Source organism: Alnus glutinosa, chromosome 10 (genome assembly GCF_958979055.1).
Source record: "Alnus glutinosa chromosome 10, dhAlnGlut1.1, whole genome shotgun sequence".
Classification (NCBI taxonomy): Eukaryota; Viridiplantae; Streptophyta; class Magnoliopsida; order Fagales; family Betulaceae; genus Alnus; species Alnus glutinosa.
The window spans coordinates 25,040,872-25,068,426 of NC_084895.1; the positions used below are offsets into that span (position 1 = coordinate 25,040,872).

At 36.4% G+C, this 27,555-nt stretch overlaps 2 protein-coding genes and 1 pseudogene across 2 annotated transcripts; all 3 read right to left on the minus strand.

Moving 5' to 3' along the window:
- Positions 1 to 624: 624 nt before the first annotated feature.
- On the minus strand, positions 625 to 1,894 carry LOC133880465 (U-box domain-containing protein 11). Its single transcript, XM_062319413.1, has one exon. The coding sequence runs from the start codon at positions 1,771 to 1,773 to the stop codon at positions 814 to 816; it is 960 nt and encodes a 319-aa protein (XP_062175397.1). The 5' UTR covers positions 1,774 to 1,894; the 3' UTR covers positions 625 to 813.
- A 13,076-nt stretch (positions 1,895 to 14,970) lies between these two features.
- On the minus strand, positions 14,971 to 19,942 carry LOC133879242 (probable carbohydrate esterase At4g34215; annotated as a pseudogene).
- Positions 19,943 to 19,989: 47 nt separating this feature from the next.
- LOC133879715 (aspartyl protease AED3) lies at positions 19,990 to 23,059 on the minus strand. Its single transcript, XM_062318416.1, has 3 exons — positions 22,518 to 23,059; positions 21,510 to 21,984; positions 19,990 to 20,530 (listed from the first exon to the last, which is right to left on the minus strand). Exons 1-3 carry the CDS (start codon positions 22,995 to 22,997, stop codon positions 20,175 to 20,177), a joined length of 1,311 nt encoding a protein of 436 aa, XP_062174400.1. The 5' UTR covers positions 22,998 to 23,059; the 3' UTR covers positions 19,990 to 20,174.
- Positions 23,060 to 27,555: the final 4,496 nt, after the last annotated feature.

A 27,555-nucleotide genomic window follows, 5' to 3' on the forward strand; every position in this document is an offset into this window, starting at 1 on the left:
GTAGGGTTTTTCTTTTGTTTTGGAATGGTGGTACAAGGATTGCCTACTACACTAAAATTTCAATTTTTTTGCTTTTAACTGATGTGTCAAGTGATTATTGGTGGGCATAAACCCCTTCTTTTCTACCACTACCATATAGAAAGGGCTCTCGTATAATTATTATCAAAGCCTTAACTTCATAGTAATCCAAATTGACTCTACCAGGTGGAACCTTATGATAAAGAAGATTGAAGAAACTAGTTGCCAAATTGGATAGAGTCCTTGCGAGCAGCCACAGGCAATCGACTCCCACGACCCAATCTCCTTGCCACCCGCCAATTTTACTGCCATCTACTCGCACCAACAGTCGTCTTACCACCGTAAGCCACCGTCATCCAATGATCCACAGAGTCTTATAGACTCATTATGCCGCGACGCCGTCCACGGATCAAGCCATTCACGACCCACGGCCACCGTCCCGGCAACCACGGCGCCGCCCAGTCACGACAGACACGTCGGCAAAACTTTGTTACGTTCATGTAAAATTGTCTTCCTCAAAGGAACAAGCAAACATAATCAATCGATGTTCTTTCCAAAATGATGCTCAAATTCATGTATTATCGAAAGATAAAAGGAAATATAGCAGATCAGTAAGTAGCTGTGTTACCCATTACTTCATTTACATCAAACCATAAATAAGGATCAATCTGTACATCCATGAAACCCACTTCTCAGATTCATCGATCTAACTAAATCTAAACAACGAATGAAATCAGAACAAAATAATATTAATCCAAACATGCAATCAATACAAACTCCAAAATAAAAATCATGTCATGCACTCATCTCCCTTGGCTTCAACTCCGACTCCGACAGGTCGTCCCCCAAAAAACACCCATTTCCGCCGCTATACAGCACCTTCAACAACTCCACCGCCTTGCCCTTGCCCTTCACACTCCCGCTCTCCGCCACATCCGCCACCCCATCCACCATCCTCATACCCATCTCCCAGACCTCCCTCCCCACCGTCTCCCCGCCGAACCGCACCAAATTCAGTATCGCCGCCACCGCGTTCTCCCTCACCCTCATGCTCTCCCCCGCCGCCCCATCCACCAACTCCACCAAAACCCCAATCCCGGAAATCTTCCTAAACGCCTCCTCGCTCTCCTCGCATCCCGCCACCTGCGCTATTACGGCGGTCGCGTCCTCCACTATCCCGGCGAGCGAGACTCTGTGGATTAAACCGAACAGGGGCCCCACCCCGCCCAGCTCTACCACCGTCTTGCGGTTGGGCTGGTAGAGCGCGATCCCAAACAGGGCCTTGAGCGCGTCCTTGATGGATCTCGTAGCGGAGTTGGGGTTCTTTATTACGTCGAGTAGCGCGTAGACGATGTCGCGCTTGGATCCGATGATGGGCCGGTAGGAATCCTCGACGAGGAGGCTATGGAGCGTGGCGGCGGAGGACTGGACGGCGGAGGGGGACGAGGTCGTGGCGTGGCGAGAGAGCGCGTGGGAAAGCGCGTCGAGTAGCCCGCGCGTTGACATGAGCGCACTTCGCGAGGTGATCGAGAGGTTGAGCAGCGTCGCGGCGGCGTCTTCTTGCGCGGTGTGTGCGGAGGAGTAGAGGGTCTCTGCGAGGTACGGGATCGCGTCGGCTTCGGCGATTAGCGGGCGGATGTCGGGATCGTGCTTGGTCATGAGTCGCAGCTCGCTCAGGGCCTCGGCTCGGGTCTGCTCCGAGACCGAGCTGAGCCTCGCCACTAGGGTCCGCACCGTCCGGCGCTTCACCTCCATCTCCGATTCAGAATCAAAGAGCTAATTAAGTGGGAAATTCTCCAGCTTTTGTTTGGTTATGCTTGGGATTTTCTTCGGCGTCTAATATTTTTATATATATGAGAGTGTGAAAACGAATGAGCAGCGGAAATGCGATTCTGGGATGTTTTTTGTTCATGTCAAAAGATATCCACCTAACTCGTTCTGAAAGACGAAAATGCCCTTCTCTTCGCCTCCCTTATCTTGTTCTTTTTCTGACTCAATGAATTTTGTACGTGTCTGTTTTCGGTCAAGGCTTTGTAGCATGTTTTTTTGGAGTTATTTATTATTATTTTATTGATCTCTACAAGACGACAAATTATAATTATTGTTTTTCATGTGGATTTTCTCAATTTTGAACTATTTTTGTTTTTTTGTTTACATTATTGAGATTTTCATACGAGTAATAATTCACTACCACCTAAATATACAACTTTTCACCATTTTGCCTATGTGGCAAGGTGGTCCCCACTACTTTTTGAGTTTTTTTTTTTTTTTTAAAAAAAATAAATTAAGGTGGGGGACCACCTTGCCACATAGACAAGGTGGTAAAAAGTTGTATATTTAGGTGGTAGTGAATCATTACTCTTTTCATATTAACATTTGTCGGTTTTAAAATATGAAAAGTATAATAAATATTGTCAGTTTTGATGAAAGTTGATATAGCAGAATTTCAATGTCATATTAAAATAGAGCACGGTTAGGATTCGTTCGGGTTTTCGATTTCAAAAAATATAATTTAAAAATATAATTTTTAAAAAGAGTAATGCTACACATCATCCTCTTGTCCACCTTTTATCCTCCTAAAATTGATGTGGCTCTTAAAATCACCATTGGATCAGAATTCAATAATGATCTATCATAAATTCAATGGTGATTTTAAGAGTCACATCAAATTTGGGAGGACAAAAGGAGGACAAGGGGATGATGTGTAACATTACTCTTTTAAAAATGTAGTTAATTGTTTGGCACAATCTCAGTTTGACATTTAAAGTCATAATTTTGCATTCAAAATTACACGTTTTTTTTTTTAAAAAAAAAAAAGCAATCAATTGCATGCAATTTGAAAAAATATATTTTTTGCGTTTTCAAATTATATAATTTTTAAAAATGCAATTTTAAACGATTTATTTTATACGATTTAATTTAAAATTGTATTTTTTATCATTAAATCATAATGTCAAACGCGTCTATTGCTATGAAATTACAAACCACTTTTTTTTTTTTTTTTGGGCAAAATTATAGGAAACAATGATCAAGTGGATGATTAAAGTAATTGATTGGTTAAAAAAATGTGATTTCTTTAAAAAGAGTGCCATTTTGATGACAACAGAAAATGATAATATATAAAAATTAAAAAAAAAAAAAAAAAGAAAAAAGAAAAAGAAAAAAAAGAAGTGAATATTCAAAGTTTATAAGCCCATTTGGTCAGTGTTGGTAAAGCACGAGGTTTGAATATCATAACTCTCTTTTTTAATTATCTAATTAAGTTTAGCAATACGACGATTCTATCATTTGAAAACGTCATTTTGTACGGTCACTTGCCCGCTTCATTACCCATACGCGTATATAAATTGGGTGGGCAAGTTCAATTCATTTTTTTTATGGATTAATAAATATATAAAAAAGAGTCTACTAACAACCGAGTTTAAAATAATTTTTTAAATTTTTAAGTGTTTTATAATGATCCATCAAATTATCACCGTAATCCAAAAACCTCATTTTTTTTTTCCGAAAACACCCTTATCCTCTAAAAAAAAAGTTAATAAAAAAATTATTTTTTAAACAAAAAAAAAAAACAAGGATGGATTAATCTATATTTTCGGATGAATATAAAATCGATCTCTATAATTGGCCTAAATCACAAATCGCTTCCTGCAATATACAAATAATTCAGAGGTCATCAGGGTATGCAAAAACAACAATTTAGTCATTGCAGTCAAAATACTTGATAAATTATGTTAATGTTTATGTCAGCATCAATAAAATAATGACATGTGTCACTTTTAATAAAAAATAAGAAAAAATATGCAAAATTAGTTTTATGGTTTATCTGATTTACAATTAATTTATGTGGTATCAAAATGAACTTAGAGGTCCCCATAGTATGCCAAAAATACAAATCACTCCCTCCAGTTAAATTCCTTTAAAAAATGTGACAAATTCTGTTAGGTGCTACGTTAGTGCCAATAAGATGGCGACATTTGTCACTCTTAATAAATAAATACAAATATATTAAAATAAAAATATTATTATCATTTTTTTAAATAAACAATTTTAATTTTTAAAGTTTTTAATTTCTTTAACTTTTTAGATTTTTTTTTTCGTTTAAAAAAAAAGTTTTTTTAATTATATTTTTTAGAGGATAAGGGTATTATTGAAAAAAGTGGCATTTTTGAAACACGGTAGTAGTTTGATGGGTCACTTTAGCACACTTGAAAATTCATAGAGATATTCTAAAATCGGCTGTTAGTTCAAAAAGTTTTTTTATTTTTTTTTTATTTTAAAATATTTAACCCTTTTTTTTTTTTATTGAACCTTTGTTCTTTGTTCTTTTTTTTTTCTTTCTTTTTAAATTTCTTTTAATAATTTTTATTGTAAGTTTAGCTATACAAATTATAAAGGGGATCTAATAAAAAAAATTAACAAAAGAAATATTTAATATCCAAGTCTAATATCGGAAGATAATTAGCATACATAGAGGGTTGATTATAAAGGAGTCCCACGTGGCCACGCTTGTTTCTTTATAAAGGGGTTTGATTCATACACAACACCATCACAACAACCCCTCACATGAGGGTGGGCTCCAGTGTGTGGGGCCCACCCTCATGTGAGGGGTTGTTGTATTGGTTTTGTAAATTTAACATTTTCCCTTTATAAATGATTGAATTTTATAAGTGATTTTAAGGAGTTTCTTGACAAATTATTTTAAAATAGTGGCATAGATGTATATAGCTTTTTTTTTTTTTAAGTCGTTACAAAACGATTCTCGTCAATTTGGATACAACAACTCGTTTGATTAAGTTGTGAGCGGGATAGTTTACACTCCATTTAACGATTCCTGTCAATTTGGATACAACAACTCGTTTGATTAAGTTGTGAGCGGGATAGTTTACGCTCCATTGAACAATTCCCGTTAATTTGGATACAACAAGTCGTTTGATTAAGTTGTGAGCAGGATAGTCTCCGCTGCATTGAACGATTCCCCTTTAAGAATAATGTTCTCAACCTTCTATTCTAGGGGCTTTGACATCAAGCAAAACAACATATTCATCCTCATTTGGGTCCACAAGTGGGACAAACACTTGTTTTTGCAACACAAAACAGTGCAACTAAATCAGCCCTAATGGAAAAGGTATCTCTAATTGTAGCATCCAAAATTAATTTTGATGGTTCTACAAGTGGAGGGTTCAACCTTAAAGGGGTCCGAGTGAGGTAGAAAGGGTTTTCAAGCAAGGAAGGGGTCCCTTGTTCATTACTACACTTGAAGAATTGACATGTATGGGAGATACATTGAATTGTGAGGAGATAAGAAACCCTTAAAACCATTAGTCCATGTATTACGTATATATGATATGGGAATAGGTAGCCTTGGATTCACTTAGTAAAAAGGCCCATTCAAATTCAATAGAAAAGTCGTAAAAGTTTAAGAATGGCATGCCTCTCGAATAGCTATTGCACAATTATAATTAATTACGTGACGAACAATTAGGCAAAACCCACAAACTTTACATAGAAAGAGTCACCAACTCTAAAAATAGGGATGAAGCTACATGGTAGCTTGGGCCCTCCAAGCCTTAGCCACCATGTTTTTCCTAAAATAAATTTAGAAGTTAAAATTGTACCCTTAATTTTTTTTAGTTTCACCCCAATTTTTTATTTTTTTTTCAATTTTGCCCCCAAATTCTAAATGCTAGCTCCGCTCCTATCTAAAAAAGTACGACACATATATAACCCTACTCTCTCTCTCTCTCTCTCTCTCTCTCTCTCTCTCATCTTTATTGATTTTAGACCTAAACCATTGGAAGCTCATCCATTGGCCCTTGATGTCAACAACTCGGCGTCATTCCGGTAGTCATTCTCTTGTTTTGTAGATACCCACCGTCAAATTTGGTTACGCAAAAATATGCATCAGCAATAAGTATTATGTGATTTTAAGGCATTATTATTTAAAACATATGCACTTATATAAAATCTTGCCCAACATGAAGTTAGAAAAATTGAAATGGACAAAATTCAACATTTCCAATCCTAGTCGAACTTTGACCCATTGAAATTGGAACATGCATGTATGTCCATGTCCCAATCTCAACATGTCTAACCATTACTAAAATTGAAACTAAGTCAACCTACTCAATTAATAAACCTCAACCAAATTCTGGTGCCACAAAAACCATGGTGGAACGTGACCTACACATGGCTAATAAGGGCTGAGCTTTAGGCGTGGTGAGCCTGTAATCTTAGAGTAATTATTTTTTAAACAAAAATAAAGGAAGAAAAAAAAGAGGGGTGGATATATATATATTTTCGGATAAGTGCAAAATCAGTCTCTGTAATTGGCCTATATTACAAATCGCTCCCTGCGGTATACAGATAATTTAGAGTCATCTGGATAGGCTAAAATAACAATTTAGTCCATACAGTCAAAACACTTAACAGATTCTGTTAATGTCTATGTTAGTATCAATAAAATGATGACATGTGTCACTCTTAGTAAAAAAAGGGGGAAAAATGCAAAATTATTTCTTGTGGTTTATCTGATTTACAATTAATTCTATGTTGTATCAAAATGAACTCAGAGGTCCCTATAGTATGCCAAAAATACAAACCACTCCCTCTAGTTAAATTCCTTTAAAAAATGTGACAAATTCTGTTAGATGTTACGTCAGTGCCAATAAGATGGCAACACTTGTCACTCTTAATAAATAATATAAATATATTAAAATAAAAATATTATTGTCATTTTTTTAATTAAACAAATTTTAATTTTTAAAATTTTTAATTTCTTTAACTTTTTAGATTTTTTTTTTTGTTTAAAAAAATAGTTTTTTTATTAATTTTTTTAAAAGGATAAGTGTATTATCGAAAAAAGTGGCATTTTTAGAACACAATGGTAGTTTGATGGGTCACTTTAGCACACTTGAAAATTCAGGGGGCTATTCTAAAATTGGATGTTAATTCAAATGGCTTTTTTTTTTTTTTTATATTTAACCCATTTTTTTGTTGAAACTTTGTTCTTTTTTTAAAAAAAAATAAAATAAAATAAAAATCATTTAATAATTGTTATTGTAAGTTTAGCAATACAAATTATAAAGGGGATCTAATAAAAAAAATTAACAAAAGAAATGTTTCATATCCCAGTCTAATATTAGAAGATAATTAGCAAACATAGAAGGTAATTATAAAGGAGTCCCACACGACCACACTTTTTTCTTTATAAACGATTAAATTTTATTAGTGATTTTAAGGAGTTTTTTAACTAATTATTTTAAAGTAATGGCATAGATGTATATAGTGTTTTTTTTAAGTCGTTACAAAACGATTCCCGTCAATTTGGATACAACAACTCGTTTGATTAAGTTGTGAGAGGGATAATTTATGCTCCATTGAACGATTCCCGTCAATTTGGATACAACAACTTGTTTTATTAAGTTGTGAGCGGGATAGTCTACGCTTCGTTGAACGATTCCCCTTCCAGAATAATGTTGTCAACCTTCTATTCTAAGGGCTTTGACATCAAGCAAAACAACAACATATTCATCCTCATTTGGGTCTACAAGTGGGGCAAACACTTGTTTTTGCAACACAAAACAGTGCAACCCAATCAGCCCTAATGGAAAAGGTGTCTCTAATTGTAACATCCAAAATTAATTTTGATGGTTCTACAAGTGGAGGGTTCAACCTTAAAGGGGTCCAAGTGAGGTAGAATGGGTTTTCAAGCAAGGAAGGGGTCCCTTGTTCATTACTACACTTGAAGAATTGACATGTATGGGAGATACATTGAATTGTGAGGAGATAAGAAACCCTTAAAACCATTGGTCCATGCATGACGTATATATGATATGGGAATAGGTAGCCTTGGATTCACTTAGTAAAAAGGCCCATTCAATAGAAAAGTCGTAAAAGTTTAAGAATAACATGCCTCTCGGATAGCTATTGCACAACTATAATTAATTACGTGACGAACAATTAGGCAAAACCCACAAACTTTACATAAAAAGGCTCGTATATAACCTTATTCTCTCTCTCTATATATATATATATTGAGTTTAGACTTACACCATTGGAAGCTCATCCATTGGCCCTTGTCACCGGCAACTCGGCATCATTCTCTTGTTTTGCAGATACCCACAGTCCAATTTGGTTACACAAAAATATGCATCGTCAATACGTATTATTATGTGATTTTAAGACATGATTATTTACGAGCATCTTCAACAGAATAAGCAAATGGCTCATAATAGTCAAATTTGCCTATTATGAGCCATTTTTTGTCTCTAACAGAATTGATAGAAAAACATTTTTCTTTCTAATGTGAATGGTAAATAGGCAAAAGAGTATATTCATTATTCACATTGAAAACAGTTTTTTATTGTTGTCTTTCTTTTCCTTTTCTTCTTTCACATTCTTTTCTACACAAAATAAATAAATAAAATAGAGAATTTGTTTGAGAGAGTATAAAAAAATAGAAACTAAAATAGAGCGTTGTACTTTTTTAATAATTATTTTGACTATTATTATTATGGTAGATGCTCATATAAAATCTTGCCCAATATAGAGCTAGAAAAATTGAAATGGACAAAATTCAACATTCCCAATCTTAGTTGGACTTTGACCAGTTGAAATTTCAACACGTATAGATATATGTTCCAATCTCAACATGTCTAACCATTATCACTGATTTTTTTTTTAAATAAATAAATAAACATGTGTAACCATTTGTCAACCTACTCAATTAATGAGCCTCAACCAAACTCTGGTGCCACAAAAAGCAGCCTTCCCCTCAAGTATTTTATTTTATTTTATTTTATTTTATTATTATTATTTCAAAGAGTGTACAAGGCTCTTTCATTGTTGGCGATTGGCATTAATTAGCGGGGACACCTGGGCTTTGAATGATTGTTGATATTGTTAATACTAGACAATGTCAATAATGGAGGCATATCTTGTATAGCAAAAATATTTATGGGGGGCGTTTTATCATCGCCCATCATCCTCTTTTCAATTTAAAGAAAAAAAAAAATTAAAAAGAAGGTGATGGGACGGTAAAACATCCCCCATGTATTAGTTCTGCTCGGATAATAAGATACCAATTTGGATAAATATTTTCAAAAGTATCATTTAGTGAATTTTATAGCATTCTGATTTTTTTTTTTTTTAAAAAAAATAAATTTTAAATCGGATTATATTATATCGATTTATTTCTGAAACTATCTTTGGTGATGGTTTATTGTTGATTGAGATGTAATCTCACATATGCCACCCTTATTGACTTAAGATATGGGCACAAAATTTCTGACATATTTGACATTCCAAAAATTCAAAGTCAAAGTCAACTTATACAGACGATGGCACATAATGATTTTATTTTATTTTTCTTGGATATTGTTATATAAAAGGCCACTAACCTAATTAATCCGTTAAGGCCCTTATACTATATCCCATTACATATATGCATGCATTTGGATTCTCTCCAATTGGTTTTTAATCAGAGAGGAGTCGATCCTTTATACACGGGAACATTTTTGTAATTTCACTTTCCTCTTAACTAGAGAGGATCTTGGCCCTGGCTTAATTGCAGAAAAAAAAAAATAAAAAATTATAACACATTTATGATCAAAATTTAATATCAAATTTTTTATAGAAAAAAAAAAGTAAAATTAAATTTGATCCATCGGAAAATTTATTTATTTATTTTTTTTTTTTTTTACGTACCTAAACAAAATCTTTTTATTTTTCTTTTCTCTTGTGAGGAGGGGAGGGGGAGGCCCGGTGGGGGAAGTCGCCGGGAGAGGATAATAGAATTTGAACTTCAATGATTTGTATTGATGTGTAGTAACGTATATATAGAGAAAATAGTTACATGATCTTTTGATCAGTTAAGAAAACCTATCTAAAGTTTGAATTTCAAACATAAACCTTATCTAGCTTATCTAGAGTTTGAACAGAATTCAAACTCTCTATTTTAAATATACATAATCCTATCTATTAGTTAGGAGTCTACACTAGAGAGGAGTCTTCACTTGAACTTGAACGAGATTCTGCGGATGCTGAGGTGGCAGCAGTGATATGTTTTACAGCCCCCCTCAAGCTAATGGGGACGGAACAAACCATAAGCTTGTCACGTAGGAAAGAAAACCGAACAGAACTGAGACCTTTAGTGAAGATGTCAGCAAGCTGATCATGAGTGCTAATATACTTGATGGATATATCACCATTGAGCACTTTTTCCCGAATGAAATGGTAGTCGACTTCAATATGCTTAGTCCGAGCATGATAAACAGGATTAGAAGCAAGAGCAAGAGCCCCAATATTATCACACCATAGACGAGGAGTTGAAAACAAAGGAATACCAAGATCCTTAAAGAGCATACGCAACCAAAATAGATCGGTAGTGGCAAGGGCCATAGCACGATATTCAGCCTCTGTGCTTGATCGTGCAACCACTGTTTGTTTCTTGGCAGTCCAAGATATTAGAGAGGAGCCCAAAACAATACCAATACCAGTCGTAGAACGACGATCATCCGGATTACCTGCCCAGTCAGAGTCACAAAAAGCTTGAAGAGTCAAGGGACCTTTGGTGTACCATAAGCCGTGATCAATAGTCCCTTTAAGATAGCGAAGGACTCTTTTAGCTGCTGTCCAATGAAGTGTAGACGGAGTATGCATGTGTTGGCATAACTGATTTACAGAAAAAGCAATATCCGGACGTGTTAAGGTACAATATTGCAAAGCACCCACTGTTTGGCGATAGAGAGTAGTGTCAGTTGGAGATAAGGGATCACCATCTGCATTGGACATCTTGGAACCAGCAAGGCAGGGGGAAGAAAAAGGCTTAGCACCCAGCATTTTAGACCTAGACAGCAAGTCGGAGATGTATTTAGCTTGCCTCAAATGTAAACCTTGAGAGGACCGAACAGCTTGGATGCCTAAGAAGAAACTTAAGTTGCCGAGATCCTTGAGTTTAAAAACCTGCTGAAGCTTAGTAATAACAGAGGCAATATGGGAGGAAGAAGTTCCAGTGAACAAGATATCATCCACATATATTAAGAAGTAAAGGTGTATACTTCCCTCATGAAACACAAATAATGAACTATCAACAGAAGAAGAAACAAACCCAAACTCCAGCAATGTCTGAGATAATCTTGTAAACCAAGCACGAGGTGCTTGTTTAAGGCCATACAAGGACTTGTGCAATCTGCAAACATGAGAGGGAAACTGAGAATCAACAAACCCTCTAGGTTGCTCCATATAAACCTCTTCCAGCAAATGTCCATGGAGAAAAGCATTAGATACGTCCAATTGGCGAATACTCCAATTAAACTGAACTGCAAGGGCCAAAATAACCCGGATAGTAGATGTTTTAACCACTGGACTAAATGTTTCTGTAAAATCCACCCCACATTCTTGATCAAAACCCTTCGCAACCAACCTTGCCTTATATCGATCAATAGAACCATCTTGTTTCTGCTTGATCTTGTAAACCCATTTATTCCGTATGATGTTATGCTGAGAAGGACGAGGACATAAAGACCACGTTTCATTAGCAAGGAGAGCATCAAACTCATCACCCATGGTAGCACGCCATTCAGGAGACTTTTCAGCTTGGGAGTAGCATGTAGGCTCAATCGGAATAGAGACACTTGTAAGAGCACAGACAGGATGCTTGGTAGAGAAGAAGGAAGTGTAATCAGGAAAGGCCCGAGACCTCAATGTACCGGTTTTTGACCGTGTGACCATTGAATGAGAAGGAATAATAGCTGAGGAAGCCTCGGACATGGAAGAAATAAGGGGATCACTAAGTGGATCACTGGAGTCGAGAGATGGTGAAGTATCAATTTGAGGAGAGGACAAAGGAGTATTTGGTAGAGGTGAGGGTGGATCCTGCACTGCAGGAGGAACAACACTTGGAACAGGAGTAATCTGCATTGAAGAAGGTGAGTGAAAGCTAGGAAAAGTATTAGAGACCGAAGCAATAGGAGCAGAATCAGGGAAACCACCCTCTGTGGCTGGAAACCGAGATTCATCAAAAACAACATGCCTTGATACATACACCTTACGAGACACAGGATCTAGACAGCGATACCCACGTTGATTAGAGCTATATCCAAGAAATATGCAATGTTTACTCCTGAACATAAATTTATGAGTGGAGTAAGGACGTAAAAGAGGAAAACAAGAACACCCAAAGGAACGAAACAAGGAATAATCAGGACCTTTCTTAAAGAGTTTAAAAAATGGAGAAACATCTCCAAGAACAGAAGAAGGAAGCCGATTGATGATAAAAACAGATGTGACAAACGCATCAACCCAAAAAATGGAAGAAAGATGTGATTGAGCAAGCAAAGAAAGACCCATTTCCATGATATGGCGATGTTTACGCTCGGCCACACCATTTTGTTGTGGTGTATGTGGACAAGAAACACGATGGAGTATGCCATGAGTAACCAGAAAATTTTGAAATTGTTTAGACATGTATTCACCACCACCATCACATTGAAATTGTTTGATGGAAGAAGAGAACTGATTTTCCACAATAGACTTAAATTGGACAAAAAACTTGAAACACATCTGATTTATTATGAATGGGATACAACCAGGTAAATCTGGAAAAATCATCAATAAAAAGAACATAATAAGAACAGCCACCTAAGGACTTCGTAGAACATGACCAAACATCCGAATGGATGAGATCTAAAGGACATAAAGAGACTCGGGGAGAAGGATTAAATGGAAGCTGCTTGCTTTTGCCAAGTTGACAAGGTTCACAGACTCCATCCAAATGCTTAACCCCACTGACCGGAAGAGAAAATTGCTGCAACAAATGAGAAACAACTGGCTGAGAGGCATGACCAAGCCGAGAATGCCACACAACTGCAGAAGTCTTGACACCCAAGAAAGCAGTCAAGGCATGCTGCTTATTGACCGAAAAAGACTGCAAATGAAGAGGATAGAGACCACCTTCACTCCGGCCTTCCAGAAGAGTGAGACCCGTTTGGTTGTCCTTAACAAAGTAATGAGAACCATTGAGAAGAAAGAAACAATCATTATCTCGACAAAATTGATTAATGGAGAGAAGATTAGCATAAGCTTTAGGACAATGTAAAACTTGAGAAAGATGAAAGGAAGATTTAGGAGTATGAAAACTCATAGAACCAGTGTTTTGAATGCTCAAACCTGTGCCATTCCCCACAGCTACATCATCAGAACCCGAGTATGGCTGCTGCAAGGAGAGATTCTCAAGGTTGGCAGTGATGTGTTGATTTGCAGCACTGTCAGCATACCAGGGACTATTATCAACAGTTTGGTTGGAGGTAGCAACCATTGCAGATAGTTGAGCAGAAGGATGACGACCTTGGAAGGCATGATCCATCCGATGAAAGCAATCCAACGCTTGGTGACTCAACTTCCCACATATTTGACATGGGGGTCTGGCAGGGGAAGAAGATGGAGGCTGGAACTTTGATGAAGAGGTAGTCTTAGGACCATTCCAGCGTTTTCCAGAGGATTAGGCTTACGATTGTAATTGTTAGCAGTAGGCTTGGAGGAAAACATGGCAAACTGGTGAGTGTCCGCAGTATTGGAAGCGGTTTGGCTATCCAATAGAAGCTCATAAGAGAGCAATTCATCTTGAAACTCACTAAAAGTGAGAGATTTGTAGCGGGAAGCCACGGATAGGGATGTAACCACAGGATTGAAAGACGGGTGAAGACCACCAACCACGTAACCAATAAGAGCATCTTCAGTAACCGGTTGACCCACAGCTGTAAGTTGAGCAGAAAACTGCTTGGCAGCTTCAATATATTCAGAACAACCTTTAGAGCCTTGATGAAGACTCTGAAGCTGGCGCTGAAGATGAGAAATCCGGGTCTTGGAATGAGAAGCAAACCGGCTGGAGAGGGAATCCCAGACTTGTCGAGCACTGGTGACACCAAAGGTGGTTGACATCACTTTCTCCGTAAGAGTGGCATTAAGCCAAGAAAGAACAAACTGATCTTTCTTAGTCCAAAGCAGAAAAGCTGTGGACAGGGTAGCAGTAGCTTTCCCTTGATCATCCAGAACGTACTTGGGAGGGCACGGTTCAGAACCATCCACGAAACCCATCAAGTCGTTTGTCTTCAAAATTGGAATCACTTGGTTAGACCACGTGATGTAGTTGGGTCCTTCCAATTTGAAGGTCATAAGCTGGCCAATATTAGGCGGAACAAATTGGACAGCAGAGTTGGAAGCCATTGACAGAGAGAAAAGAAGAAAGAAAAAGTAGCGGAAATGTAGAAAGGATCGAAAAATTCTGCGTGAGCAATTTAGAGCTCTGATACCATAATAGAATTTGAACTTCAATGATTTGTATTGATGTGTAGTAACGTATATATAGAGAAAATAGTTACATGATCTTTTGATCAGTTAAGAAAACCTATCTAAAGTTTGAATTTCAAACATAAACCTTATCTAGCTTATCTAGAGTTTGAACAGAATTCAAACTCTCTATTTTAAATATACATAATCCTATCTATTAGTTAGGAGTCTACACTAGAGAGGAGTCTTCACTTGAACTTGAACGAGATTCTGCGGATGCTGAGGTGGCAGCAGTGATATGTTTTACAGAGGAGAGTTGTTGGAGTTCATTAAATAACGTTTGTTGCCAAGTGCTCAAGGAGACTCCTGCAGTCTCCAAGGGCTCTAGTTCTAGACTTCTAGTTGTAGAGTTGTGGCGTTGATCTAATTATACAAGATAGAGTCGTGAAAACTTCTAGATATATTTCTTACCTTTAAAAGTGTTGTTTATATCTAATCATTTTTCTTAATTTAAGAAAAATTTAGAAAATCAAATCATTTTTTCTTTCTCTATATAAATATATTCCACAAACCGCTTCCCTTAACCTTTCCCTATATCATTAAATTATTATTATTTTTTTTACTTTTTATTTTTTATTTTTTTTTTCTTTTCACTGTATCAACTCACTCTCTCTCATTTATTCTCATCACTACCAACAGCAACTTGCCGCTCATATTATTGTTGTAGAGATCAAGGACCTGGAGGTTCTTGAGGAGCGAGAGCTTGGAAGGGAAGATTTTGTTGAAAATATTGTTGGAGAGGTTGAGGAATCGGAGGACAAAGAAGGACGAGAGTTCGTCGGGGATGGACTTGAAGACCTGGTTGGTGGTGACAAAGAGGTTGGAAAGGAAGCGTAGATGGCCAAGGTCCGGCAAGAGCGCGCCGGAGACATTGAACCTGACGAGGTCCAGGGCCTTCATGTGGCGAAACCACTTATAAATGAGAAATGCTATATTTAAGGAAGGAAACTACTTATAGAGCATCTGTTACTAGTGCTCTTAAGTTGTTACAATTTTTACAAGTTCCTTATATATATAATGCTAAAAACTTACATTTTTATCTCATCAAGATATCACCCGAGCCTGTTAAGAGCATCTCCAACAGATTAAGTAAACCCTGCATTACAGTTAGTTTTAACTAATATCACATAATTTTCATCTCCAGCAGATTAGGTTAAGAAGATGTAGAATACAATTTTTGCTACAGTGAATAGCAAGATACTGTTATTCACTATAGCACACTATAGAAATAATATATTATTTCTCTTGTTAGAGAAAGAGCTCTCGGGTTGTGTAGTCTCTGTATCTTTACTTTAATCTTTATCCTTAAAGCATTGAAAAATAATATTTAAATATAGTAAAGAGTGAAATAAATAATTTATTGGAGTTGGTATTCAAAAATGTTAAAAGATAAAATCCCATGATCTACAATAAAAGACATCAAAACCGTTTGTATCACTTAGCATACGTTATGTCCCTTTAGATTACTATACATATATGTAATTGAAGGAATGTATCGGCCATTATCTCCCCTGGTTGAAACCTGGGCTTGCGTGGTGAGGTGTAGACCCTTGGCATCAGCGGTTCGGAGGTCCAAAAGGTCAAGTCCCAGCTGAGCTTCTCTAACAATGTCCACAAAATGTCCTGAACCTGACGCTAGAGCCACCTGGATTGTTGGGAGCATTGGGGACTTCAAATCTTCTCGGACGTCCACGAAAAAGCTCTCCAATTTTGCCTCATATGAATCAGCATCGATCTTCTTTACTCACTGTGTCTCTCTCGCCTTGATACCAAAGAAGCGCTTGAATTGTCCCACCGTCTTGCAGCGCAGCCTGATCGAGCCCTCCTCACCAACCGTTTGTAGAGGAAAGTCCCTCGACCCCACTGGCTTATCGACGTCCCCCTCCCATCGCGCAGGCCGGGACGAGACCAATGATGGGTACCCCAAAGGTTGGGTCTTTTTCGGCCAAGACAACGTTGGCGAAAGCCATAGCGGGCCCGACCCCATTGGTCGTGTTTGCATCGATGTCGCCGTGGAGGGGCTCGTGGGCTAGAACCCAAGTGGGGTTTGCACTGAGTCGGAGAATGGAGGGGTTGGGCCGGCACTGGGAAGAGACAATGTCTTCCCAGGCGTCGTTTACCACGCAACCACTTCCGGCCATATTACTCCGCCGTAGTTTTTTAGGCAAATAGTTCGTAATAATTAAATTTTACAATTATTAACTATTTTTTCATCTTCATTAAAATAAGGCGAATAGATTTTTCTTTGGGAAAAGTACACATAACCTCCTCAAACTACCACATCATTGTCAATGTACCCCCCAAACTACCAATTGTGTCAATCTCCCCCCTTAAACTACCAGAAAATGTCAATGTCCCCCTAATGACAAAAATGCCCTTCATAAAATTATTAAAAAAAATAAAAATTAAAAAAATATATATAAAAAAAAATTATTCCAAAAAAAAAATTAAAAATTAAAACTGTTTTTTATTTTTATTTTTAAATAATAATTTTCAGTTTTTTTTCCTTTTTTTTTTTAAAAAAAAAAATTGTTCTTTTTCGTTTTTTTAATTAAATAAAAACTGGTTTTCTTTTCATTTGTTTTATTTTTTAAAAAATAAATAAATAAATTTCAGTTATTTTTTGTTTTTTCGTTTTTTTTTCTTTAAAAAAAAAAGTTCTTTTTCGTTTTTTAATTTAATAAAAACTGGTTTTTTTTTTCATTTGTTTTTTTTTAAAAAAAAAAAATAAATAAATTTCAGTTATTTTTTGTTTCTTCGTTTTTTTTCTTTAAAAAAATTTGTTATTTTTCGTTTTTTAATTTAATAAAAACTGGTTTTTCTTTTTTATTTTTTTTATTTGTTTTTTTTTAAAAAAAAATTCAGTTATTTTTTGTTTACTTTTTTTAAAAAAAAAATTAAAAAATTTGTTCTTTTTTTTAAATATTTTTTTTTTCGTTTTTTATTTAATTATTTTTTTATTATTTTATTTAATTTTTTTAGTTTTAGTTTTAATTTTTTTTTGTATTTATGAGGACATTTTTACCTTATTCAAAAAAAATTAGGGTCATTTTTGTCTTTTTGTTAGTCTTAGGAGGGACATTGACATTTTCTGGTAGTTTAAGGGGGGAGATTGACACAATTTGTAGTTTAAGGGGTACATTGACAATTGAATGGTAGTTTGAGGGGGTTATGTGTACTTTTCCCTTTTTCTTTATATGCTATTTTATTCACATTAATAGATTTTTATTATTATTTTCTCTTTATTTCCTTCTTTCACTCTCTTTTACACTTTCTTCACACAAAATAATAATATTTTGTTGAAATATGTATTAAAAAATAGTAGTTAAAATAAAAATTTGTACTTTTTTCTTAATTATTTTAGATGAATATGTTTTTGGACAGGAGTTGTTGGGCCTCACAGAGCAGGCCTGAGCCAGAAGGCCTAAGAATAACAACGCAGGTAGCATAGCATATCCCTCCCTTTGCTCTCCCACTTGGCAGAAAAAGTTAAGGGGAGGGGTCCTCTTTTACAAAGAAAAATGTGTATTTTGAATAAAGCGGAATAATAACTAAAATACAAAATTAAAGCGGAATAAAATAGGAAAATATGTGTATTTTAAATAACTAAAACAACTAATATTGTTGAAGATGGTCTAATATGACAGCATGAATCAGTCCTTAAATTAGCCTTTTGCGTGTGATTTCAAGCCAATCTGTAAAAGGAGGCTTCATGAATCATGCCAAATGCAGGCTGCCTCAAGCTTGCTGGAATATGCAAGCAGGACCGACCCATGACTCCTAATATATATATATATTGAAAAATGATTTTTTTAAATCACATTACCTTACATTAATCTTACACCAAGACATATAGGGTGTAGGACTCATGCAGGTGGGTTCCATATATGTGGGTCCTATACACATGGGTCTCACAACCAATGTGTCTTGGTGTAGGATTGATGTAATATTGTGATGTAGAAATAACACATGACCGAGATATGATTTAATTTTGGTGTAGGATTGATGTACGAATAATACATGATCGAGATATGATTTTTTGTGCATGTAGCAATGTGGTCCCCTATTTAGCTTTATGACTTTTTTTCTTAAAAAAGAAAAAAAGAAAAAGATAAAAGCCGTCACGTAGACAAAGGTGGTCACGAGTTGTTGTGTTTTGAATTGGCAATGTCTCATATTTCTATTGGGGAATGGTACATGCACTGTGGGGCCCACTTTATTATGCCATATAGTAGTGCACATGTTGTACACCATGAGTATTTTGAGCATTTTCCATCTCTATTTGACCCCTATCAAAATTGAGATGTGATTTTCTGCTAACTTTTCACACAACTATCTAATGTGGCAGAAAATCATAAGCTTTTTGAAAAGAAAAGAAATTACAACTATCCTATAATTCTCTGCCACATAAGATTGTTGTATTTTTAGTTGTATAAAAAGTTAAAAATGAATCATATCTCATCAAAATTAGGTTCGATTACTCTCATTTATACTTTTGCCTCCTCCATCTCCCCCTATAAAAAATTCTGGCTCTGTCCATATATGCAAGGTTTGATTTTGTAGATGTGAAGGCAAGATCATTCATTCAGCCTAGGAAAAAACGAAAAGAAAGAAAGAAAGAAACGTAAGATTGTTCGAATATTCTCCATTAGCAAAACAATACTAGACAACACTTGTTTTATTTACTTTTAGAGATTGGATCAACTGCAAATCAAGAATGAGACCCATTTCATGATAGATTTCACTTGATTGATCACTTAATCATTTTAATTTGATGATTAAGTGAGAGTGCTTGAGAGTTCTTTCCACTATCTAGCCAACTAGATAGCTGCAAGGAAAAAGGAGACGGGGAATGCTTCTTAAATCCAATCGTGGGCGGCTTATTTTGATTTATTGTGGGCACAAAACTACAAACTTTCTACCTTTCTAAGAAGCCCATTATTTTGCCACATTTAACTTGAAACAATTTTTTTGTTTTTGTTTTTAACAACTATTTCTAAAAAAATATATTAAAGGAGTATTATGGGTCTAATTGTCCGAGCAGGCCCGTTCGCCTTTTCAGACAAATAAATTTTTTAAGAACTCTTTTATATTTGCTGTTCAAATAGCTGACGATTATCGAGAATCTGAATCCTTGTCCTAATCAAAGCTCTTGTGTTGGGAATAATCCTACTCCAAGTTAGATTGGGTAATAGTCTCAACCCGAGTTCAATAATGACTCATTGAAGAATCTGGTCAACAGTCCAACTCCCAGTTGAATGAGAATATGACTCTCAGATCAAATCAAATTTCAAGTATTCCTAAATTATGCGAGAATAGAAATCTAATTCAAGTTTCACTCCACCTCTTTTTCTATAAACAGGCCTATACCCTAGGTATAAAGACAGACCGATTATTTTATGCATTGATCATATTTTTTTCTCAAAAACTAATTTAGGCATCGGAGAAAATAATGTGAAAAATATTGAAAAATGTACTGTTCATACCGTACCAAAAATTGTCCTTACATCTTGCATCCAAACAACTTGCCATAAATAAATTCATCCACCGACACAAACATGACAAAAACATCCATCTTTATTTATTTGATTTTTTTTTTTTTAGAGGAAAAGCAAAAATAAATTGACAGCAAAAAGTGTTGGAAGTAATATAACCCGTGACATTGTACGACCCATGCTAAAGTAATCATTAAGGATTCAAACATAAAGATAAAGACAGAGACCGCTACAGAGAGCCCCGTGACACACCAGGTACAAAGCTAGCTAGAAATGCCTTTAGACAGTTAATCAACCAAAAACACCACAAAATTAGGTACAGAGCTCACGGGCCACACCGAGCCTGGAGTTTGGCACATCGAAAAGCACACGGTGGTTCTGCTGCTGCATGTTCGCTATCACATTCAGCACTGAGTTCACGTTGTCCGGCGCGGCTGCCATGGCTAAGCATGTGGTGCTGCCCGATGTGCTGTGGATTAGCAGGTTGTCGGGTGGCAGCGTCACGTTCATGCCTGTGAACATGAACGTTATTGTGGGTGCAACGATTGGGACCGAGTAGCATGTGTCAAAGCCGCCTAGGCTTGTCACTGCCGCGTTCCTGACTCGGCGGCGGAACTCGTCTCTTACTGCGATGTACGCCGGTGCCACCAGCCGGGTGAAGACCGTGCCTGATCAAAGCAAAACATTCAAAAAAAACATTAGATTGAGATCTCTGTTATTACGCTACTCGAATTTCTTAATAACAAAGAATCCTCGTTCGTTAATCATGGCCACGTGTGTGTCATGTGTGCATGCACCTTTCAAGACGAAATAAGAGTGAAGGACATCTTGATCTTTATAATGTTGCGCATGTATAGTGGCAAGTGGTCCATAAAATTATTGGCAGCCACTTTTTATCTTTAAGAATGTGACTCTGGTTTGTCATGATTCATGAATGCAAGGCTACAAGGCTAAATCAAAATCAGACCCAATAGAGCAAGGATACCAATCATTTCTCCGAACTGGGTCGGAAGAATTAGGAAAAAAATCTTTTAATTCAATTTATTAAACTGATATTTGTATGCTTGAGAATTATATGTATTTTGGACAGATGCACAATTAGTTTTAATTTATTAAACTGATATATGCATTCTTGAAAATTATATGTATTTTGGACAGATTGCGAAATTTACAGACTAGACTGAAGAATTTCCTCCCGACACGGGGAAACTTTGTCCCCTAATCTATCCAAAACCAACACAGTCATGTTGCACATCATGACATTAGATATAGTAAGAAAAGTAGAGAGTTATATTTATAGATTTTAATTATGTGACTGTGACTTGAAATATTAATGGACCACATATTATTCTAAGATTCCACCAAGTTTTGGCAGATATTTAATCAAATATAATGCAGAAAATGAGCATGAAAAGACAAGTAATTGAGTATTATGCAAACATTGGATAGAGATTCAGCTCGAATTGCAAGTGATTCAAGCAGCAAATGTGAGAGAGTTAATATGAAGCCCGTCTGTCCAAACAAATTTTAAGCTGCCTGTTTACTTGTTTGGACAGGGGACCTCCCAACGAATTTCTCACATTTACCGGCCGAATTACTAACAAACCGGACAACAAATTGCTCAAAATTCAGATCCGAAAACATTACCTGAATCAATGACTGTCCCTGCTCCAGTCGTCGGATTGAACGCCAAAGCAGCAGGCGGAATGTCGACAATTTTCCGACCAACCCTAATTGCAACCAAGTTGACATAATACAGTGATGATCTTCTAGGGTTTTTGAGCAAGGGGGTGTACTTGATCCTCGTCGGCTGCCCAACAGGGCCAAGCCTCAACGACCCAGAGAAGTTGAGGGTCTTGAAGCTAGGCAGGCAGTATGAAAATGTGGATTGGTAGAGGTTTTGGGTCTGGGATAGGAGTGAAAGTGGGCCTCGGCCAAGGCCCAAGAGCCCCTGGGGTGGCACCGAGCTGCCTGTTGCCTTCTGTATGCAGCCGAAGGTGTAGCCAGAGACCGAGTCAGTGGCTAGGGTGATGTTGTCCACGCCTAGGTTAGCCGCTACAGTGGAGCTGCCGTAGGTTATGTTGAAACCACACACAGGGCCACTGCAACTGGGGTTGGGCACCTGAAAATTTTGCTTCCATGTTAGCTTATACGACTAATAATTTGAACATCAAATGTGAAAAAATTTCTTCTTAACAGGTTTTGGATAGCCCGTTCTTAGATCGAGCAAAAGATGAGATGAGTCTGATAAAAGACATAACAATCTAGACAGCAAATTGCTAAAGACCCGTGATGAGTGACATCACACTTCAAAATTAAAGTAAAGTGAAAATGTGAGGGGTTTTCTTACTATTTAAAGAAATCATCACATAGATAAATGATTAGGACTATATTAAAGATCAAATTATATTAAAGATCATAGGAAAAGAATCTTAAATTGGACCCACAAAACAATAATGATCTCCATTTGTGGCATGTGGACTCTGTCCATAAAAAAATATAAAAAAAAAACCATGAGAACTATGAAATTTGTGACAACCTCCAAAGTATAAAGTTTTCTTTTTTTCAAATTTAATTCAGTTTATTAAACTAACATCTTTAGCTTAAGCACGTTAAAAATGAATGTGAGAATCACGTGCTTGGAAGTCGGAATACCTGCTTGCATCGGGGTTCTTGGCAACCAAGGGTCTTGAAGGAGGTGGATTTGTCGGCAGAAAACAGTACTGTAGATGAGCAGCCTACACAGCCGGTGCAAGGCACCCAGGCAGCATCATTGCTGGTATCCATGGCCAAGAGCAGCGTCTGAGCAGGCGTACCAAACTTGGCCCTCACAATATACGTGGGGCTCTGAGTGATCTGCCTGCCGGAGGCAATCGGCACGACAGATTTCCTGGCCACCAGGCTGGACAAGTACTGGATCCTGGCCTGGTCCTTGGCCAGCATTTGGAGCACACTCTCCTCCCATGAGAGTGGCTTTGAGGGCCTGAATGGGGAGCACGGGCTGTACACGTGGAACACCTGCAGGTTCGAGCCCTGGTCCGGAGTCTCGCACCTGGGGTTCTGCCCTTGGGCAAAGGACACAAAGAGGAGGAGGGCTATGGCTGATAGAGAAAAGGATCTCACAGTCACATCCATGGCTAGTTGTGAGCTTGAGTGCGTTGGGTTTGGATGGTTCAGTGTGGTCAAGACTCAAGAGAGAATGTGTTCTTATAGCTGCATTATTTATTATTTTTTATTATTTTTTTTTTTTGGGGGGGGGGGGGAGTTAGTGGGGTGACAAGTAGAATTCTGCAGTCTGTATTCCATTTTCTTATGGAGCTGGGCCTCTCGTGCCTCTGTCACATTCAACCTCGAGATAGATATTTTTCTTACGGGTGTAACTTCGTGTTCGCGTATTAAGTTTGGATCGTGTTAATATATATGTATAAAATATAGGTCAATTATAATTTATTTATTTAATTAAACGGATTAGATTCTTTAATTTTAATCTGTTAATTTCGTGTTGAATTTGTCGGTTATGTCAAAATTTGCCGGGCCTAAATATCCCGTGTCGGATTCAAACATAACCCGACAATTTAATTAAACCAATCAGGTTTTTCAACTTTAATTTACTAATTTTGTAACGATCCACCCCCAATGACACAATACTGTCCGCTTTTGGCTCCCCATATCAGACTTCTCACTTCCCAGGAGGTCACCCATCCTGGGATTGCTCTCGCAGCGGCTCGCTTAACTGCGGAGTTCTGATAAGTTCATTGCCATCACGGCTTTAAAACGCGTTGTGTCATATAGGGTGCATTTATACATATAAGCACATCCTCATTCCCAGGCGATGTGGGACGTCACAAATTTCGTGTTATGGAAGACGATTTTGAGATGAGATATGTTTTTTATGCATATTATGAGCTCTAAGATGTCACAAACTCATAGGAGGTGAACAGATTACTCTTATCAATAATAATAATAATAAAAGGAGGTACACTTTTTCAATAATAAAACAAAATGATTTGGGTTCTCAAACATTCTCTTATTTGTCTCTTAATGAAACCACCCACATGCCCCCTAAAATAGGACTAAGGATTTCATTTTTATAGCCCTTTAGGGTGTACAAAATGTGCCATCAATTTCTCTACATTTATTTTACCTAATAAGAACCAAAATTACATGCGAACTCAACTTCTCCCTTAATAAGATAGTCCCAACACGTATGATATTTAATTAAAATATAAAATGAATAATAAAAACAATATTCAAACTTAGAATATTTTCTCTCGGCTTAAACTTTTTCAATGCTACATTAATTCTTTACATTTAGATAAACTTGGTCATTCTCTTTTCCATTATTGTTCATTTAAAGAATTTATTTGTACTATGTGTTGAAAAAGCAGAGAATGTTACTTTAAAAAAGTTAAAGTAGATATTACTTGGAAATGATGTTTATAGTTTTAGAGGTAAATTAACCAGCACCATGACCCCCATAGAAAGCTTTCACCATGCTTTTATTTGAAGGAGCCTGGCACCACCAACAGAGTGTGCACATATTTTTCTTATGTTTTTTAAAATTAATATAACTTTCAAAATCATCATTAAATTTGGGATAAATCATTCTTAAATCTTGATCTGATGATAATTTTTAAAGGTACGTGAAATAACATTTAAAATTACTCCGTCCAAAGAAGTTGGATCGTACATATATATATTCATAGGTTGTCAATTGTCATGGATGTTTACAACCTTAAACAAACATATCTTCCTTTGGCCAACCCCAACATGGCTGAAATTATTTCTTGATGTTAAATCTTGGACTAAAGTTGACATGAATTATAATCATTAGTCTAAATAAAGCTGATATCAAATCATTCTTTTCTTGGAGAAATATGGTCCACTTTAATCTCGAATGCAAAATTTGAACTTTTACATGTTGCAAAGCCTTCACTGTAGCCTGTGACAAATGTTAAGCTGTTGTACGTTATGATCACAATCACATTACTATGAATCATGGATTATAGAGCATCTTTTTTTACTGCTTAGGATTTTTTTACAATTGACGGCAAAATTGTAGTCAATTCGAACAGCTAATTGAGAGAAGATCTTCCTGACAGAATCTATCTACTCAAAGAAGCCCAAAATTGCTTGAGAAGACCTAACCACGTAGGTCGGTCCTATCAAACCCTTTCTTGTTAGGCGCTCGAGCATGCTACAGTTTGGGCAAAGAATTGTAGCCAATCCCAACACATTCCCAGCATCTAAGAATAGTATAATTTCATTAGAAAGTTGATCGTAAATATCATATAGATGCGAATAATACTATTTAGTATACTGTTATACGACTATTATACAACTTAGATGACGTGGCAGCAAGAATTAACTCTTGATTTTTTATTTTTTTTTTACAAGCTCTTGTTGATTCAAAGGCTAATAACACATCATCCCAACTATATAGTAATCGTACTGCAGATTACTAAATAGCATTATTCAAAAAAATGTAAAATAACTCTTATGAGATCTACCTGTCCGAGTAGGTTTCGGACAACCCAGCCGCCTCCTGCTCGAGTATGTGATCTCCGTAAAAATTCTTTTAGCTGACAAATTGATAGAAATTTGGATCTGGGAATATACTCCTCCACAATAAGCTACAGATATTGGTTAACAATGTTAGGCTAAAATCAACCTATCTAAGAGCTAGGATCATTAAATAACAATATTTGATAAGACTTAAATTAAGATTTGTCCAAAAACCTACTTTGGCAATCGTGACAGCTTTTAAAGCTCCTAAAAATGGCAATGGTAAAGACAAGATTAACTTAACTATATAAAAACCTAGATTTCTTCAAAATCCCACCTTGTATCAGCAACTTAACTGTTATACATATATAGAGCATGATATGCTGTCCCTCTTTCTCCTGAAAGCAGAATAAGTGCAAAAGGGAAAGGACAATGATATGCAATTTATAAGGTTGTATTTCATGTGTTGGCTGATTATTATTTATTCAAAGTAAAATCTAGATTTGATTTGCACAGTTTTAAAAACTTAAGAGAGAAAGCAGATTCGCTTTCTGCCTGTTTGTGTTATGGGGGGTTTTGTTTCTTTCCCCTAGCTTCCACCCATTCATATTAAAATCTCTTTACATGAAAGGGATATATAGATAACAAAAACAAATTAGATGGCACTAGCTAGCGTGGTGAGGCTCATCTAAGATAAGAGTCAACTTTAGCTGGAATTTCTGCAACTTTGTCTGTAAGTCATTGGCATGGCCGTTGCAGATGAAGTGTGCATGTGATTGTACTGTTATGAGTGGCACAACAGCACAACAAGTGTCCCTCTCTACTTTTGTCTTTTGATCTTGTAGTGGAGGAGGCTTGTGCAATTAACCAGTTCTTCTTCAGTGTCGGTTCGCATTTTGTCGATGTCTCTTCTGCTTCGAGTTCCTTCCTGTTGTTGTTATTTTCGATTATCAAATTGGGGTTCGAAAAGGGTTGAGGCACCTTTCGAAGTTCGCGTCTCTTCATCTGGTCTTTTTGCTTCTGTCACCGTTTTATGCAGCTATTACATAGAGGATTGGATTATTTTTTGATCAATTTCTTATTATTTGACTGTATTTTCTATACGCCTATCATTTTTTGTGTTTTTTTGATTTCATGTAACGCTTTTCCGATTTGCTAACCCTACCCAAAAGCAAAGACATACTTGGGTTAAGTTGGATACGCCTTTCGAGATTCTCATCTTAATCCAATTACATGACAATGAGGCTGTGTATAAAATTAAACCAAGCTGATTATTTGTGCCATTTACTCTAGTTGGATCCATTCAACTTGTACAATCTTTAGCATTAATCCATTAGAAATGAACTTCATTAAGCTATCACTCATTCCCTCATTTCTTGATCGGCACGGCCCCCAATTATCACACATGATGGTTATAACCTCTCAATCTGACAACCGCAACCACTAGATCAGAGAGATTTGGTGGTCGTAGCCACCTCCAATAACTTTGGTTTTTGGCTAATATGGCAGTGTTACATGCAAAGGACCCTCAAATCTTTTAGAGTGATTAGACCACCCCCAACCGATGTGGTTGGGGGTCATTGATGTGGCAAAAATGCTTAGATGGCATAAACGGCGTGAGCATTTTTAGATTTTGGATAGAATAAGCAAAATGAAAAATTTCAAAACCCGTAAAAAGTTAAAAGTTAAATTTAGAAATATAGGAAGAAGATGTTACCCTTTATATTTCAGTCCTTCCACATTAACCATTAGAGCATCGACCGAGGAATTCCATATTTTGGACTCACATTTGATGGGAAAAGGTGACTCAGTCTTTTATGAATATATATATATATATATATATATATATAGAACACGTGAACTCTACATTTTAAATTTGTTTGAATCAATTTACAAAACCAGATTCCCACATGCATAGATTAGAGTCGCTTCATGATATATATTGATACAAGAGTTACAAGAACTCAATAAACAAGAGTTACAAGATGATAAATTAGACTTATTTTAGTTAATATAAAAGTATAAGAGACTTGTAACTTTCATACGTACTATTTCTCTATAAATAGAGTCTTATATATAATCAAATATCAAGAAAATGTTTTACCGTGTGGATGTAGGCCGTAGCCCGAACCCCACCTAAAATATCTATACCAAATAATAATAATAATAAAGAAAAACAAAAACAAAG